The sequence below is a fragment of the Oncorhynchus keta genome, chromosome 27 (assembly GCF_023373465.1).
Source record: "Oncorhynchus keta strain PuntledgeMale-10-30-2019 chromosome 27, Oket_V2, whole genome shotgun sequence".
Classification (NCBI taxonomy): Eukaryota; Metazoa; Chordata; class Actinopteri; order Salmoniformes; family Salmonidae; genus Oncorhynchus; species Oncorhynchus keta.
The window spans coordinates 16,403,817-16,418,816 of NC_068447.1; the positions used below are offsets into that span (position 1 = coordinate 16,403,817).

Below are 15,000 nucleotides of genomic sequence, written 5' to 3' on the forward strand. Positions count from 1 at the left end.
CGGAGGCTGGGCCTAGTCATGCCAGGGATGGTGGTGTAGCGGAGGCTGGGCCTAGTCTTGCCAGGGATGGTGGTGTAGCGGAGGCTGGGCCTAGTCATGCCAGGGATGGTGGTGTAGCGGAGGCTGGGCCTAGTCAGGCTAGAGATGGTGGTGTAGCGTAGGCTGGGCCTAGTCATGCCAGGGATGGTGGTGTAGCGGAGGCTGGGCCTAGTCAGGCTAGAGATGGTGGTATAGCGGAGGCTGGGCCTAGTCATGCCAGGGATGGTGGTGTAGCGGAGGCTGGGCCTAGTCATGCCAGGGATGGTGGTGTAGCGGAGGCTGGGCCTAGTCATGCCAGGGATGGTGGTGTAGCGGAGGCTGGGCCTAGTCATGCCAGGGATGGTGGTGTAGCGGAGGCTGGGCCTAGTCATGCCAGGGATGGTGGTGTAGCGGAGGCTGGGCCTAGTCATGCCAGGGATGGTGGTGTAGCGGAGGCTGGGCCTAGTCATGCCAGGGATGGTGGTGTAGCGGAGGCTGGGCCTAGTCAGGCTAGAGATGGTGGTATAGCGGAGGCTGGGCCTAGTCAGGCTAGAGATGGTGGTATAGCGGAGGCTGGGCCTAGTCAGGCTAGAGATGGTGGTAGATCTGAGACTGGGTCTAGTCAGGCTAGTGATGGTGGTGTAGTGGAGATTGGGTCTAGTCAGGCTAGTGATGGTGGGAGAGCTGAGACTGGGTCTAGTCATGCTATGGATGGTGGTGTAGATGAGGCTGGGTCTAGTCATGCTATGGATGGTGGTGTAGATGAGGCTGGGTCTAGTCATGCTATGGAGGGTGGTGTAGATGAGGCTGGGTCTAGTCAGGTTATGCTCGTGGATGAGGAGAGTATAGTGAGGAAGTGTAAGAGACTAGGGGGAGGAGAGTATAGTGAGGAAGTGTAAGAGACTAGGGGGAGGAGAGTATAGTGAGGAAGTGTAAGAGACTAGGGGGGGAGGAGAGTATAGTGAGGAAGTGTAAGAGACTAGGGGGAGGAGAGTATAGTGAGGAAGTGTAAGAGACTAGGGGGGGATGAGAGTATAGTGGGGAAGTGTAAGAGACTAGGGGGGAGGAGAGTATAGTGGGGAAGTGTAAGAGACTAGGGGGGGAGGAGAGTATAGTGGGGAAGTGTAAGAGACTAGGGGGGGAGGAGAGAATAGTGAGGAAGTGTAAGAGACTAGGGGGGGAGAGTATAGTGAGGAAGTGTAAGAGACTAGGGGGAGGAGAGTATAGTGGGGAAGTGTAAGAGATTAGGGGGGAGGAGAGTATAGTGAGGAAGTGTAAGAGACTATGGGGGGAGGAGAGTATAGTGGGGAAGTGTAAGAGACTAGGGGGGAGGAGAGTATAGTGAGGAAGTGTAAGAGACTAGGGGGGGAGGAGAGTATAGTGAGGAAGTGTAAGAGACTAGGGGGGGAGGAGAGTATAGTGAGGAAGTGTAAGAGACTAGGGGGAGAGGAGAGTATAGTGGGGAAGTGTAAGAGACTAGGGGGAGGAGAGTATAGTGAGGAAGTGTAATAGACTATGGGGGAGGAGAGTATAGTGGGGAAGTGTAAGAGACTAGGGGGGAGGAGAGTATAGTGGGGAAGTGTAAGAGACTAGGGGGAGGAGAGTATAGTGAGGAAGTGTAAGAGACTAGGGGGGAGGAAGAGGGTGTCAAGCGGTAAAGGGAAAGGTGTGTGGTCAAAGGCACCATGGAACCCTAGCCTGGTGCTGGGGGGGAGGCCCTGACCAGAGAGGAAGGGCAGGTGTTCAGGGTGGGAGATAGAGATGAGGAGGAAAGTGAGTCTGAGGAAGAGGATGAGGAGTTGTTTTTTTCAGACTCCTCTTCAATGGGCCGGGAGCTGACAGCCAGTCAAGCAGAGGGGTCTAAGTACACGTTGAGAGAACTGACAAGGTTCCTGAATGAGACCAAGGGGGAAAAAGTTCATCTTGAGGCTTATTTTTCTGATCCTATAAAGTTTTTAAGATCAGTACAACATGCTATGAAGAATGAGGGGCATAGTGTCCTCTCACCCAGAAAACGTTTTAGGTTGAGGAAGTGGGTCACAACAGTGTGTAAAGGTCTACCTTCAGACACTGTTGAGATGTATATTTTCTTTCTGACACTGGGGCTTCTTGAGCTTTGCTATTGGTCTCTTTCTCTGCTGGCTTTTCTCCCACTTCTTATGGAGACTCGTCGAGTAGGCTCGCTCAATATAAATGGCGCCAGAGATTTTGGGAAAGAGGAGTGTGTTGGGTGAGTATGTAAAACAAAAAAAGTACAGGTGTTGTTTCTGCAGGAGACTCATAGTGATGTGTTGAATGAAGTCGATTGGGGGCTCTGGTGGAAAGGGGCAAGTGTGTTGAGCCATGGGACAGATCTTAGTGCAGGGATGGCAGTCCTTTTTGCACCGGGGCTGTCTGTGTGTTGAGCCATGGGACTGATCTTAGTGCAGGAGAGACAGTCCTTTTTGCACCGGGGCTGTCTGTGTGTTGATCCATGGGACAGATCTTAGTGCAGGAGAGACAGTCCTTTTTGCACCGGGGCTGTCTGTGTGTTGAGACATGGGACAGATCTTAGTGCAGGAGAGACAGTCCTTTTTGCACCGGGGCTGTCTGTGTGTTGAGCCATGAGACAGATCTTAGTGCAGGAGAGACAGTCCTTTTTGCACCGGGGCTGTCTGTGTGTTGAGCCATGGGACTGATCTTAGTGCAGGAGAGACAGTCCTTTTTGCACCGGGGCTGTCTGTGTGTTGATCCATGGGACAGATCTTAGTGCAGGAGAGACAGTCCTTTTTGCACCGGGGCTGTCTGTGTGTTGAGACATGGGACTGATCTTAGTGCAGGAGAGACAGTCCTTTTTGCACCGGGGCTGCCTGTGTGTTGAGCCATGAGACAGACCTTAGTGCAGGAGAGACAGTCCTTTTTGCACCGGGGCTGCCTGTGTGTTGAGCCATGAGACAGATCTTAGTGCAGGAGAGACAGTCCTTTTTGCACCGGGGCTGCCTGTGTGTTGAGCCATGAGACAGATCTTAGTGCAGGAGAGACAGTCCTTTTTGCACCGGGGCTGCCTGTGTGTTGATCCATGGGACTGATCTTAGTGCAGGAGAGACAGTCCTTTTTGCACCGGGGCTGTCTGTGTGTTGATCCATGGGACGAATCTTAGTGCAGGAGAGACAGTCCTTTTTGCACCGGGGCTGCCTGTGTGTTGAGCCATGGGACTGATCTTAGTGCAGGAGAGACAGTCCTTTTTGCACCGGGGCTGCCTGTGTGTTGATCCATGGGACGAATCTTAGTGCAGGAGAGACAGTCCTTTTTGCACCGGGGCTGTCTGTGTGTTGATCCATGGGACTGATCTTAGTGCAGGAGAGACAGTCCTTTTTGCACCGGGGCTGTCTGTGTGTTGATCCATGGGACTGATCTTAGTGCAGGAGAGACAGTCCTTTTTGCACCGGGGCTGCCTGTGTGTTGATCCATGGGACGAATCTTAGTGCAGGAGAGACAGTCCTTTTTGCACCGGGGCTGCCTGTGTGTTGAGCCATGAGACAGATCTTAGTGCAGGAGAGACAGTCCTTTTTGCACCGGGGCTGTCTGTGTGTTGATCCATGGGACGAATCTTAGTGCAGGAGAGACAGTCCTTTTTGCACCGGGGCTGTCTGTGTGTTGATCCATGGGATGAATCTTAGTGCAGGAGAGACAGTCCTTTTTGCACCGGGGCTGCCTGTGTGTTGAGCCATGAGACAGATCTTAGTGCAGGAGAGACAGTCCTTTTTGCACCGGGGCTGCCTGTGTGTTGAGCCATGAGACAGATCTTAGTGCAGGAGAGACAGTCCTTTTTGCACCGGGGCTGTCTGTGTGTTGATCCATGGGACTGATCTTAGTGCAGGAGAGACAGTCCTTTTTGCACCGGGGCTGTCTGTGTGTTGAGCCATGAGACAGATCTTAGTGCAGGAGAGACAGTCCTTTTTGCACCGGGGCTGTCTGTGTGTTGATCCATGGGACTGATCTTAGTGCAGGAGAGACAGTCCTTTTTGCACCGGGGCTGTCTGTAAAACGTTGCTCCTCAAAGGAGGTGTGTAAAGGTAAGCTGCTTGTTGTTGAAGCAGAAATTAACAACATGGGTTTTTTCTTTATAAATGTGTATGCGCCTAACACAGGAAGAGAGAGGGGGGTTCTATTTGGGAGTCTTAGACAGGAACTCTCACAGGTAGCGCCTGAGGAGACGCTGGTGGTCGGAGGGGACTAGAACTGTACAATGGATTTTACAAAAGACAGAAATGGGGTAGAGCCTCATTCAGTGTCAGTGGGAGTGTTAAGGGACATCATTAATCAGTTCGACCGAGTGGATGTTTGGAGAACTCAACATCCCAACACAAGATAGTATACATGGGTGAAGGTTTTTGGGGTTAGGGAGAGTGCAGCCCGACTTGATCGGTTTTACATGTCTAGGAATCGGAGCAATAGGCGCTACCATTCTACCAGTGGGGTTTTCAGATCACCACATAACCATGGCTCTGCTGTCTATTTCACCAGGGCCCCGGCAGGCATCCTATTGGAAGTTTAATGTAAAGCTCTTACAAGATGCCACTTTTTGCTCAGGTTTCCAGACCTTTTGGGGAAGGTGGGGGCAGCGAAGAGAGGAGTATGAGTCTCTGAGTCAATGGTGGGATGTGGGGAAAGTTCAAATTTAGCTTTTCTGTCAACAGTACACAGCTCTCTCATCCTCAGAGGCTAGGAGAGTATTGGGGGAACTAGAGTGTTGTATTAGTGAGATATAGGTAGAGATGGTGGGGCAAGGCAATGTAGGCCTCCAGGCTAATTTAACTCAATTACGTCGGGACCTGGGCAGTTTTTTCCAGGTTAAAGCAAAGGGAGCACTTGTAAGAGCTAGGTTCTCCATGCTCAAGGAGATGGATGCTCCCAGCTCCTTCTTCTTTGGTTTGGAAAGACAGAGCAGTGAAGCCAAGGGTATGCATTGTCTACAGCTGTCTGATGGGCGGGTGACCTCTGTGGTGGGGAGATGCGGGAGCGGACTGTGGAGTTTTATACTGAATTGTATAGGGCAGACGTGTGTGATCCTATGTGTGCTCAAGTCTTGTTCGCAGGACTCCCTAAGCTCTCTCTGGCACAGAGGGATGAAATGGACATTCCTCTGTTGTCCCATGAACTGGGGGTCGTGCACCAGGGGTCGATGGACTCCCAGTGGAGTTTTATAAAAAATTCTGGGGAATAATTGGACAGGACTTATTTTGCGTGTTGCGTGAATGCGTCTGGGGAAGGAGAGTTGCCGATGAGCTGCCGTTGGGCGGCTCTGACTCTCCTGCCCAAAAAAGGTGACAGGGGATAGCAGTGTCAGCATATGCAGATGATGTTTCTGTGATGGTCAGGGATGGTCAAGATATGCAGGCACTGGAGACCAGTCTGAAGGTGTACGAGGGAGCTTCATCAGCTAAGGTAAACTGGGGAAAGAGCAAAGCTCTGTTATGTGGGGCATGGGGGGTTAGGGCCCCTCTGCTTCCAGGGTGTTTGCAGTGGGGTTGTGAAGGGCTTCAAGTGTTGGGGGTGTACATGGGTTCGGAGAAGTGGGTCAGGAAGACCTGGGAGGGGCTGTCACAAGCAGTGGTGTCAAGACTGGCCAGGTAGGGGTGTCTCCTGTCCCAAGTGTCATATAGAGGGAGGGTTCTGATAATCAACAACCTGGTGGCATCTTCCCTGTGGCATAAACTGGCTGTCCTCAACCCCCCCACCGGTCTGCTCGCAGACCTGCAACGCAAGCTGGTGGACTTCTTGTGGTCGGACCATCACTGGCTGAAGGCAGCAGTGTTGTACATGACCGTCCATGAAGGAGGACAGGGCCTGGTGGAACTGGAGAGCAGGGTGGCTGCTTTCCGGCTGAAGGCGGTGCAGAGACTGCTGTACCATACTGATGTTGGCTGGAGGGAACCAGCATGCGCGCTGCTGAGGAACGCTGGTGGATTAGGGTTGGACCGGCAGCTGTTCCTCATGAAGCTGGAGAGGCTGAGTACAGCAGGTCTCTCAGATTTTTACTCTGCAATGTTGAGGGCCTGGCAGCTGCTAAGGCCCACACAAGAAGGGGGTGTGGAGCCTGGGCTGTGGGTGTGGGAGGATCCTATCTTCAACAACCCAGCCATCCCTTTGAGATCGGTTCAGTCGGCCACCCTGCAGAGGCAACTGATGGCAGGGGGTTTACAAAGGCTGGGTGACCTGCGACTGCTGGGAGAGGAGGGGTGGAAAACCCCAGAAGTCTTGGCACAACAAACAGGAATAGGCTGCTGGAGAATAGGCTGCTGTCTCTTAGGCTGCTGGAGAGATTCCCGGAGGAGGTCCAGGAGGCACTGTCTGAGCCGGTAAGGGGGGTGTTTGAGCGGCCAAAGAGAGAGGGGCCACCAATGTTTCAGACACTGCAGGTGACGGCAGAGACTGGAGACTTGCAAGGGGGTCTGGAGGACTTTAACACTCCGAGCCTGGGGGAGTTTGAAGGGGTGGGAGGTAAAGCCCTCTACATCCTCTGCGTTAAGGTTAGGAACATTAGGAGCCTAACAGGAGTGAGGGCACATCAGTGGCAGGGGGTATGTGGGGCAGAGAGTATGGTGGGATTTAGATGGAGGGGACTCTACAAACCCCCAGTACCAAAGAGGTCAGGGGACCTCCAGTGGAGGGTTCTTCATGGAGCCCTGGCCACTAACAGCTGGTGGGCACGGGTTGAACTGGGAATCGGGCAGGGGTGTCCTTTCTGTGTAATGAAAGAAATGTGATGTGAACTGTGATTCATGTGTTTTCTGTGTGCACCAGGTTAATGCCATTAATGTCTCTGTTGGAATGTCTGTGTGACAGGTTGGGGGTGGGTTTTACTGTTGGGATGTTTATAATGGAATACAGGTATTTGAGTAAGGAGAAAGCCAAATGTGTTTTGTTGAATTTTCTGTTTGCTCAGACGAAGTTGGCTATTTGGCTAACGAGGAGGAACAGGGTCAAAGGTGGGGGGATAACAAACTCTTTACTATTGTTTAATGGGATGGTCTCTGCTCGACTTAGGGTTGAGTTTGAGTACTATAGAATGATAAAAGTAAAAAGTAAAAGTAAAAAAGTATGAAGATGTTTGAGGAGATATGGTGTGTTGGGGGGGCTGTCTGTATAGCTGGGGAAGATGTTTGAGGAGATATGGTGTGTTGGGGGGGCTGTCTGTATAGCTAGGGAAGATGTTTCAGGAGATATGGTGTGTTGGGGGGGCTGTCTGTATAGCTGGGGAAGATGTTTGAGGAGATATGGTGTGTTGGGGGGGCTGTCTGTATAGCTGGGGAAGATGTTTCAGGAGATATGGTGTGTTGGGGGGGCTGTCTGTATATCTGGGGAAGATGTTTGAGGAGATATGGTGTGTTGGGGGGCTGTCTGTATAGCTGGGGAAGATGTTTGAGGAGATATGGTGTGTTGGGGGGGCTGTCTGTATAGCTAGGGAAGATGTTTCAGGAGATATGGTGTGTTGGGGGGGCTGTCTGTATAGCTGGGGAAGATGTTTGAGGAGATATGGTGTGTTGGGGGGGCTGTCTGTATAGCTGGGGAAGATGTTTCAGGAGATATGGTGTGTTGGGGGGGCTGTCTGTACAGCTGGGGAAGATGTTTCAGGAGATATGGTGTGTTGGGGGGCTGTCTGTATAGCTGGGGAAGATGTTTGAGGAGATATGGTGTGTTGGGGGGGCTGTCTGTATAGCTGGGGAAAATGTTTCAAGAGATATGGTGTGTTGGGGGGCTGTCTGTATAGCTGGGGAAGATGTTTGAGGAGATATGGTGTGTTGGGGGGGCTGTCTGTATAGCTGGGGAAGATGTTTCAGGAGATATGGTGTGTTGGGGGGCTGTCTGTATAGCTGGGGAAGATGTTTCAGGAGATATGGTGTGTTGGGGGGCTGTCTGTATAGCTGGGGAAGATGTTTCAGGAGATATGGTGTGTTGGGGGGCTGTCTGTATAGCTGGGGAAGATGTTTCAGGAGATATGGTGTGTTGGGGGGCTGTCTGTATAGCTGGGGAAGATGTTTCAGGAGATATGGTGTGTTGGGGGGCTGTCTGTATAGCTGGGGAAGATGTTTCAGGAGATATGGTGTGTTGGGGGGCTGTCTGTATAGCTGGGGAAGATGTTTCAGGAGATATGGTGTGTTGGGGGGCTGTCTGTATAGCTGGGAAGATGTTTCAGGAGATATGGTGTGTTGGGGGGCTGTCTGTATAGCTGGGGAAGATGTTTCAGGAGATATGGTGTGTTGGGGGGCTGTCTGTATAGCTGGGGAAGATGTTTCAGGAGATATGGTGTATTGGGGGGGCTGTCTGTATAGCTGGGGAAAATGTTTCAGGAGATATGGTGTGTTGGGGGGGCTGTCTGTATTGCTGGGGAAGATGTTTCAGGAGATATGGTGTGTTGGGGGGGCTGTCTGTACAGCTGGGGAAGATGTTTCAGGAGATATGGTGTGTTGGGGGGGCTGTCTGTATAGCTGGGGAAGATGTTTGAGGAGATATGGTGTGTTGGGGGGGCTGTCTGTATAGCTGGGGAAGATGTTTGAGGAGATATGGTGTGTTGGGGGGGCTGTCTGTATAGCTGGGGAAAATGTTTCAGGAGATATGGTGTGTTGGGGGGGCTGTCTGTATACCTGGGGAAGATGTTTGAGGAGATATGGTGTGTTGGGGGGCTGTCTGTATAGCTGGGGAAGATGTTTCAGGAGATATGGTGTGTTGGGGGGCTGTCTGTATAGCTGGGGAAGATGTTTCAGGAGATATGGTGTGTTGGGGGCTGTCTGTATAGCTGGGGAAGATGTTTCAGGGGATATGGTGTGTTGGGGGGCTGTCTGTATAGCTGGGGAAGATGTTTCAGGAGATATGGTGTGTTGGGGGGCTGTCTGTATAGCTGGGGAAGATGTTTCAGGAGATATGGTGTGTTGGGGGGCTGTCTGTATAGCTGGGGAAGATGTTTCAGGGGATATGGTGTGTTGGGGGGGCTGTCTGTATAGCTGGGGAAGACGTTTCAGGAGATATGGTGTGTTGGGGGGCTGTCTGTATAGCTGGGGAAGATGTTTCAGGAGATATGGTGTGTTGGGGTGGCTGTCTGTATAGCTGGGGAAGATGTTTCAGGGGATATGGTGTGTTGGGGGGGCTGTCTGTATAGCTGGGGAAGATGTTTGAGGAGATATGGTGTGTTGGGGGGCTGTCTGTATATCTGGGGAAGATGTTTTGGATATACGGTTGTAGAAGTAGGTATTGTTTTGGGTATTGTGATGTGTGGTGTTGTATCGTGTGGTAGATGGAAAGGTGAGTATGGTACATGTATGCAGTACAGGATATATTTAGGTGTTTTTAAAGGGGGGGGGGTGAGAATGTTCGAAATGATAATGTTTCCGTAAAGAACAAGTCAAAAGTCTCTCTTTCCCTTCATCTCTCTCTCTCTCTCTCTCTCTCTCTCTCTCTCTCTCTCTCTCTCTCTCTCTCTCTCTCTCTCTCTCTCTCTCTCTCTCTCTCTCTCTCTCTCTCTCTTTCTCTCTCTCTCTCTCTCTCTCTCTCTCTCTCTCTCTCTCTCTCTCTCTCTCTCTCTCTCTGTCTTCTCGTTTCACCCAGATGTAATTAATCTCTAGACCTTCTGTCACTCTGATTTAACCCACTTTCTCTCTCTCTCATTTTTTCTCTCCCTCTCACATATTTCTCTCTGGTTGCTGGCTAAGCTGATATGACATTCACTCCATCTGCCAAGCGCTGTACAAGGATGTGCCTTCCTTGTCTGGACATCAGTCAGATGAAACATTAGCATAATCACTGATTATTAAACAGCTAATTAAGTTAGAGGATGATCTTAAATAAAAAGACTAAGAGTTGTGATGAAGACACACACAGAGACACGTATGCTTAGTGGGGTACATCAGGTACCTCTCAGGGAAATGCTCTGTCCACACAAAGTGCAGTGAAGAAATGTACTTAAACTTCTTCTGGCACATAAGCATTGTTTGAACGCATTTATTGCATGTGTTGAACTTTTGTACATGTTAGTTTGAAGGTTTTAAACATCTATGTTGGTTATGTAGATATTAAACATCTATGTTGGTTATGTAGATATTAAACATCTATGTTAGTTTGAAGCTTTTAAACATCTATGTTGCTCATGTAGATATTAAACATCTATGTTGGTTATGTAGATATTAAACATCTATGTTGGTTATGTAGATATTAAACATCTATGTTGGTTATGTAGATATTAAACATCTATGTTGGTCATGTAGATATTAAACATCTATGTTGGTTATGTAGATATTAAACATCTATGTTGGTTATGTAGATATTAAACATCTATGTTGGTTATGTAGATATTAAACATCTATGTTGGTTATGTAGATATTAAACATCTATGTTGCTCATGTAGATATTAAACATCTATGTTGGTTATGTAGATATTAAACATCTATGTTGGTTATGTAGATATTAAACATCTATGTTGCTCATGTAGATATTAAACATCTATGTTGGTTATGTAGATATTAAACATCTATGTTGGTTATGTAGATATTAAACATCTATGTTGGTTATGTAGATATTAAACATCTATGTTTGTTATGTAGATATTAAACATCTATGTTGCTCATGTAGATATTAAACATCTATGTTGGTTATGTAGATATTAAACATCTATGTTGGTTATGTAGATATTAAACATCTATGTTGGTTATGTAGATATTAAACATCTATGTTAGTTATGTAGATATTAAACATCTATGTTGCTCATGTAGATATTAAACATCTATGTTGGTTATGTAGATATTAAACATCTATGTTGGTTATGTAGATATTAAACATCTATGTTGGTTATGTAGATATTAAACATCTATGTTGGTCATGTAGATATTAAACATCTATGTTGGTTATGTAGATATTAAACATCTATGTTGGTTATGTAGATATTAAACATCTATGTTGGTTATGTAGATATTAAACATCTATGTTGGTTATGTAGATATTAAACGTACCCTGTTGGTTATGTAGATATTAAACGTACCCTGTTGGTCATGTAGATAATAAACATCTATGTTGGTTATGTAGATATTAAACATCTATGTTGCTCATGTAGATATTAAACATCTATGTTGGTTATGTAGATATTAAACATCTATGTTGGTTATGTAGATATTAAACATCTATGTTGGTCATGTAGATATTAAACATCTATGTTGGTTATGTAGATATTAAACATCTATGTTGGTCATGTAGATATTAAACATCTATGTTGGTTATGTAGATATTAAACATCTATGTTGGTAAATGTTATGTAGATATTAAACATCTATGTTGGTTATGTAGATATTAAACATCTATGTTGGTTATGTAGATATTAAACATCTATGTTGGTTATGTAGATATTAAACATCTATGTTGGTTATGTAGATATTAAACATCTATGTTGCTCATGTAGATATTAAACATCTATGTTGCTCATGTAGATATTAAACATCTATGTTGGTTATGTAGATATTAAACATCTATGTTGGTTATGTAGATATTAAACATCTATGTTGGTTATGTAGATATTAAACATCTATGTTGCTCATGTAGATATTAAACATCTATATTGGTCATGTAGATATTGGACATCTATGTTGGTTATGTAGATATTAAACATCTATGTTGCTCATGTAGATATTAAACATCTATGTTGGTTATGTAGATATTAAACATCTATGTTGGTTATGTAGATATTAAACATCTATGTTGGTTATGTAGATATTAAACATCTATGTTGGTTATGTAGATATTAAACATCTATGTTGGTTATGTAGATATTAAACATCTATGTTGGTTATGTAGATATTAAACATCTATGTTGGTTATGTAGATATTAAACATCTATGTTGGTTATGTAGATATTAAACATCTATGTTGGTTATGTAGATATTAAACATCTATGTTGGTTATGTAGATATTAAACATCTATGTTGGTTATGTAGATATTAAACATCTCTGTTGCTCATGTAGATATTAAACATCTATGTTGGTTATGTAGATATTAAACATCTATGTTGGTTATGTAGATATTAAACATCTATGTTGCTCATGTAGATATTAAACATCTATGTTGGTTATGTAGATATTAAACATCTATGTTGGTTATGTAGATATTAAACATCTATGTTGCTCATGTAGATATTAAACATCTATATTGGTCTTGTAGATATTGGACATCTATGTTGGTTATGTAGATATTAAACATCTATGTTGGTTATGTAGATATTAAACATCTATGTTGGTTATGTAGATATTAAACATCTATGTTGGTTATGTAGATATTAAACATCTATGTTGGTTATGTAGATATTAAACATCTATGTTGCTCATGTAGATATTAAACATCTATGTTGGTTATGTAGATATTAAACATCTATGTTGGTTATGTAGATATTAAACATCTATGTTGGTTATGTAGATATTAAACATCTATGTTGGTTATGTAGATATTAAACATCTATGTTGCTCATGTAGATATTAAACATCTATATTGGTCTTGTAGATATTGGACATCTATGTTGGTTATGTAGATATTAAACATCTATGTTGGTTATGTAGATATTAAACATCTATGTTGGTTATGTAGATATTAAACATCTATGTTGGTTATGTAGATATTAAACATCTATGTTGGTTATGTAGATATTAAACATCTATGTTGCTCATGTAGATATTAAACATCTATGTTGGTTATGTAGATATTAAACATCTATGTTGGTTATGTAGATATTAAACATCTATGTTGGTTATGTAGATATTAAACATCTATGTTGCTCATGTAGATATTAAACATCTATGTTGCTCATGTAGATATTGGACATCTATGTTGCTCATGTAGATATTAAACATCTATGTTGGTTATGTAGATATTAAACATCTATGTTGGTTATGTAGATATTAAACATCTATGTTGCTCATGTAGATATTAAACATCTATGTTGGTTATGTAGATATTAAACATCTATGTTGGTTATGTAGATATTAAACATCTATGTTGCTCATGTAGATATTAAACATCTATGTTGCTCATGTAGATATTAAACATCTATGTTGGTTATGTAGATATTAAACATCTATGTTGCTCATGTAGATATTAAACATCTATGTTGCTCATGTAGATATTAAACATCTATGTTGCTCATGTAGATATTGGACATCTATGTTGCTCATGTAGATATTAAACATCTATGTTGGTTATGTAGATATTAAACATCTATGTTGGTCATGTAGATATTAAACATCTATGTTGGTTATGTAGATATTAAACATCTATGTTGCTCATGTAGATATTAAACATCTATGTTGGTTATGTAGATATTAAACATCTATGTTGGTTATGTAGATATTAAACATCTATGTTGGTTATGTAGATATTAAACATCTATGTTGGTTATGTAGATATTAAACATCTATGTTGGTTATGTAGATATTAAACATCTATGTTGCTCATGTAGATATTAAACATCTATGTTGGTTATGTAGATATTAAACATCTATGTTGCTCATGTAGATATTAAACATCTATGTTGCTCATGTAGATATTAAACATCTATGTTGGTTATGTAGATATTAAACATCTATGTTGGTTATGTAGATATTAAACATCTATGTTGGTTATGTAGATATTAAACATCTATGTTGGTTATGTAGATATTAAACATCTATGTTGGTTATGTAGATATTAAACATCTATGTTGGTTATGTAGATATTAAACATCTATGTTGGTTATGTAGATATTAAACATCTATGTTGCTCATGTAGATATTAAACATCTATGTTGGTTATGTAGATATTAAACGTACCTTTGTTGTACATGTTGGTGGGCACCTGCACCACACTGAGGCTGAGGTTGACAGACAGGTTGTTGAAGTGGTCGTTGGGTTGCAGAAGGAAGTCTCCTCCCAGCTCCATACTGTTACCTTCCTCATCCACCTCATTAATCAATACTGCGTTGAAATACTCATACTGGAGAATGAGAGAGAGAGAGAGAGAGAGAGAGAGAGAGAGAGAGAGAGAGAGAGAGAGAGAGAGAGAGAGAGAGAGAGAGAGAGAGAGAGAGAGAGAGAGAGAGAGAGAGAGAGAGAGAGAGAGAGAGAGAGAGAGAGAGAGAGAGAGAGAGAGAGAGAGAGAGAGAGAGAGAGAGAGAGAGAGAGAGAGAGAGAGAGAGAGAGAGAGAGAGAGAGAGAGAGAGAGAGAGAGGGAGGGAGAGAGAGAGAGAGAAGGAAAGAGAGAGAGAGAGAGAGAGAGAGAGAGAGAGAGAGAGAGAGAGAGAGAGAGAGAGAGGGGGGGAGGAGGGAGGGAGGGAGGGAGGGAGGGAGGGAGGGAGGGAGGGAGGGAGGGAGGGAGGGAGGGAGGGAGGGAGGGAGGGAGAGGGAGAGGGAGGGAGAGATTATTACATTTTTCTTTAGTTTTCATTATAATGTATAACCATGTATTATCTTAATTGTTAGCATTGTTAGTGCAGTTGTTGTTATTGTTGTTGTTTAAATCATTATTGTCATTTGTCAGGTTATTGAATCAGTGGACCTCTGAATCATCACATCAGGGCATCCATGTCAGGTAAAAGGTGCTGACTGTGCGTTCCCAGACCTATCCTCTGCTCTATCTAGCACTAGATAGTCCTGTATAGAGGGCCTGTTCTGCTGCACTAGATAGTCCTGTATAGAGGGCCTGTTCTGCTACACTAGATAGTCCTGTATAGAGGGCCTGTTCTGCTGCACTAGATAGTCCTGTATAGAGGGCCTGTTCTGCTACACTAGATAGTCCTGTATAGAGGGCCTGTTCTGCTGCACTAGATAGTCCTGTATAGAGGGCCTGTTCTGCTACACTAGATAGTCCTGTATAGAGGGCCTGTTCTGCTGCACTAGATAGTCCTGTATAGAGGGCCTGTTCTGCTGCACTAGATAGTCCTGTATAGAGGGCCTGTTCTGCTGCACTAGATAGTCCTGTATAGAGGGCCTGTTCTG

General features: G+C 44.6%; 1 protein-coding gene across 1 annotated transcript in view; it reads right to left on the reverse strand.

Annotated features, from left to right (window-relative positions):
- The window catches only part of cacna2d3a (calcium channel, voltage-dependent, alpha 2/delta subunit 3a), a 418,957-nt gene that overhangs the window by 216,325 nt on the left and 187,632 nt on the right, over window positions 1-15,000 (reverse strand). Inside the window, exon 5 of the mRNA XM_052481816.1 lies at window positions 13,837-13,999. Coding sequence (XP_052337776.1) covers window positions 13,837-13,999 — 163 coding nt within the window. The remainder of the gene's footprint in view (window positions 1-13,836; window positions 14,000-15,000) is intronic.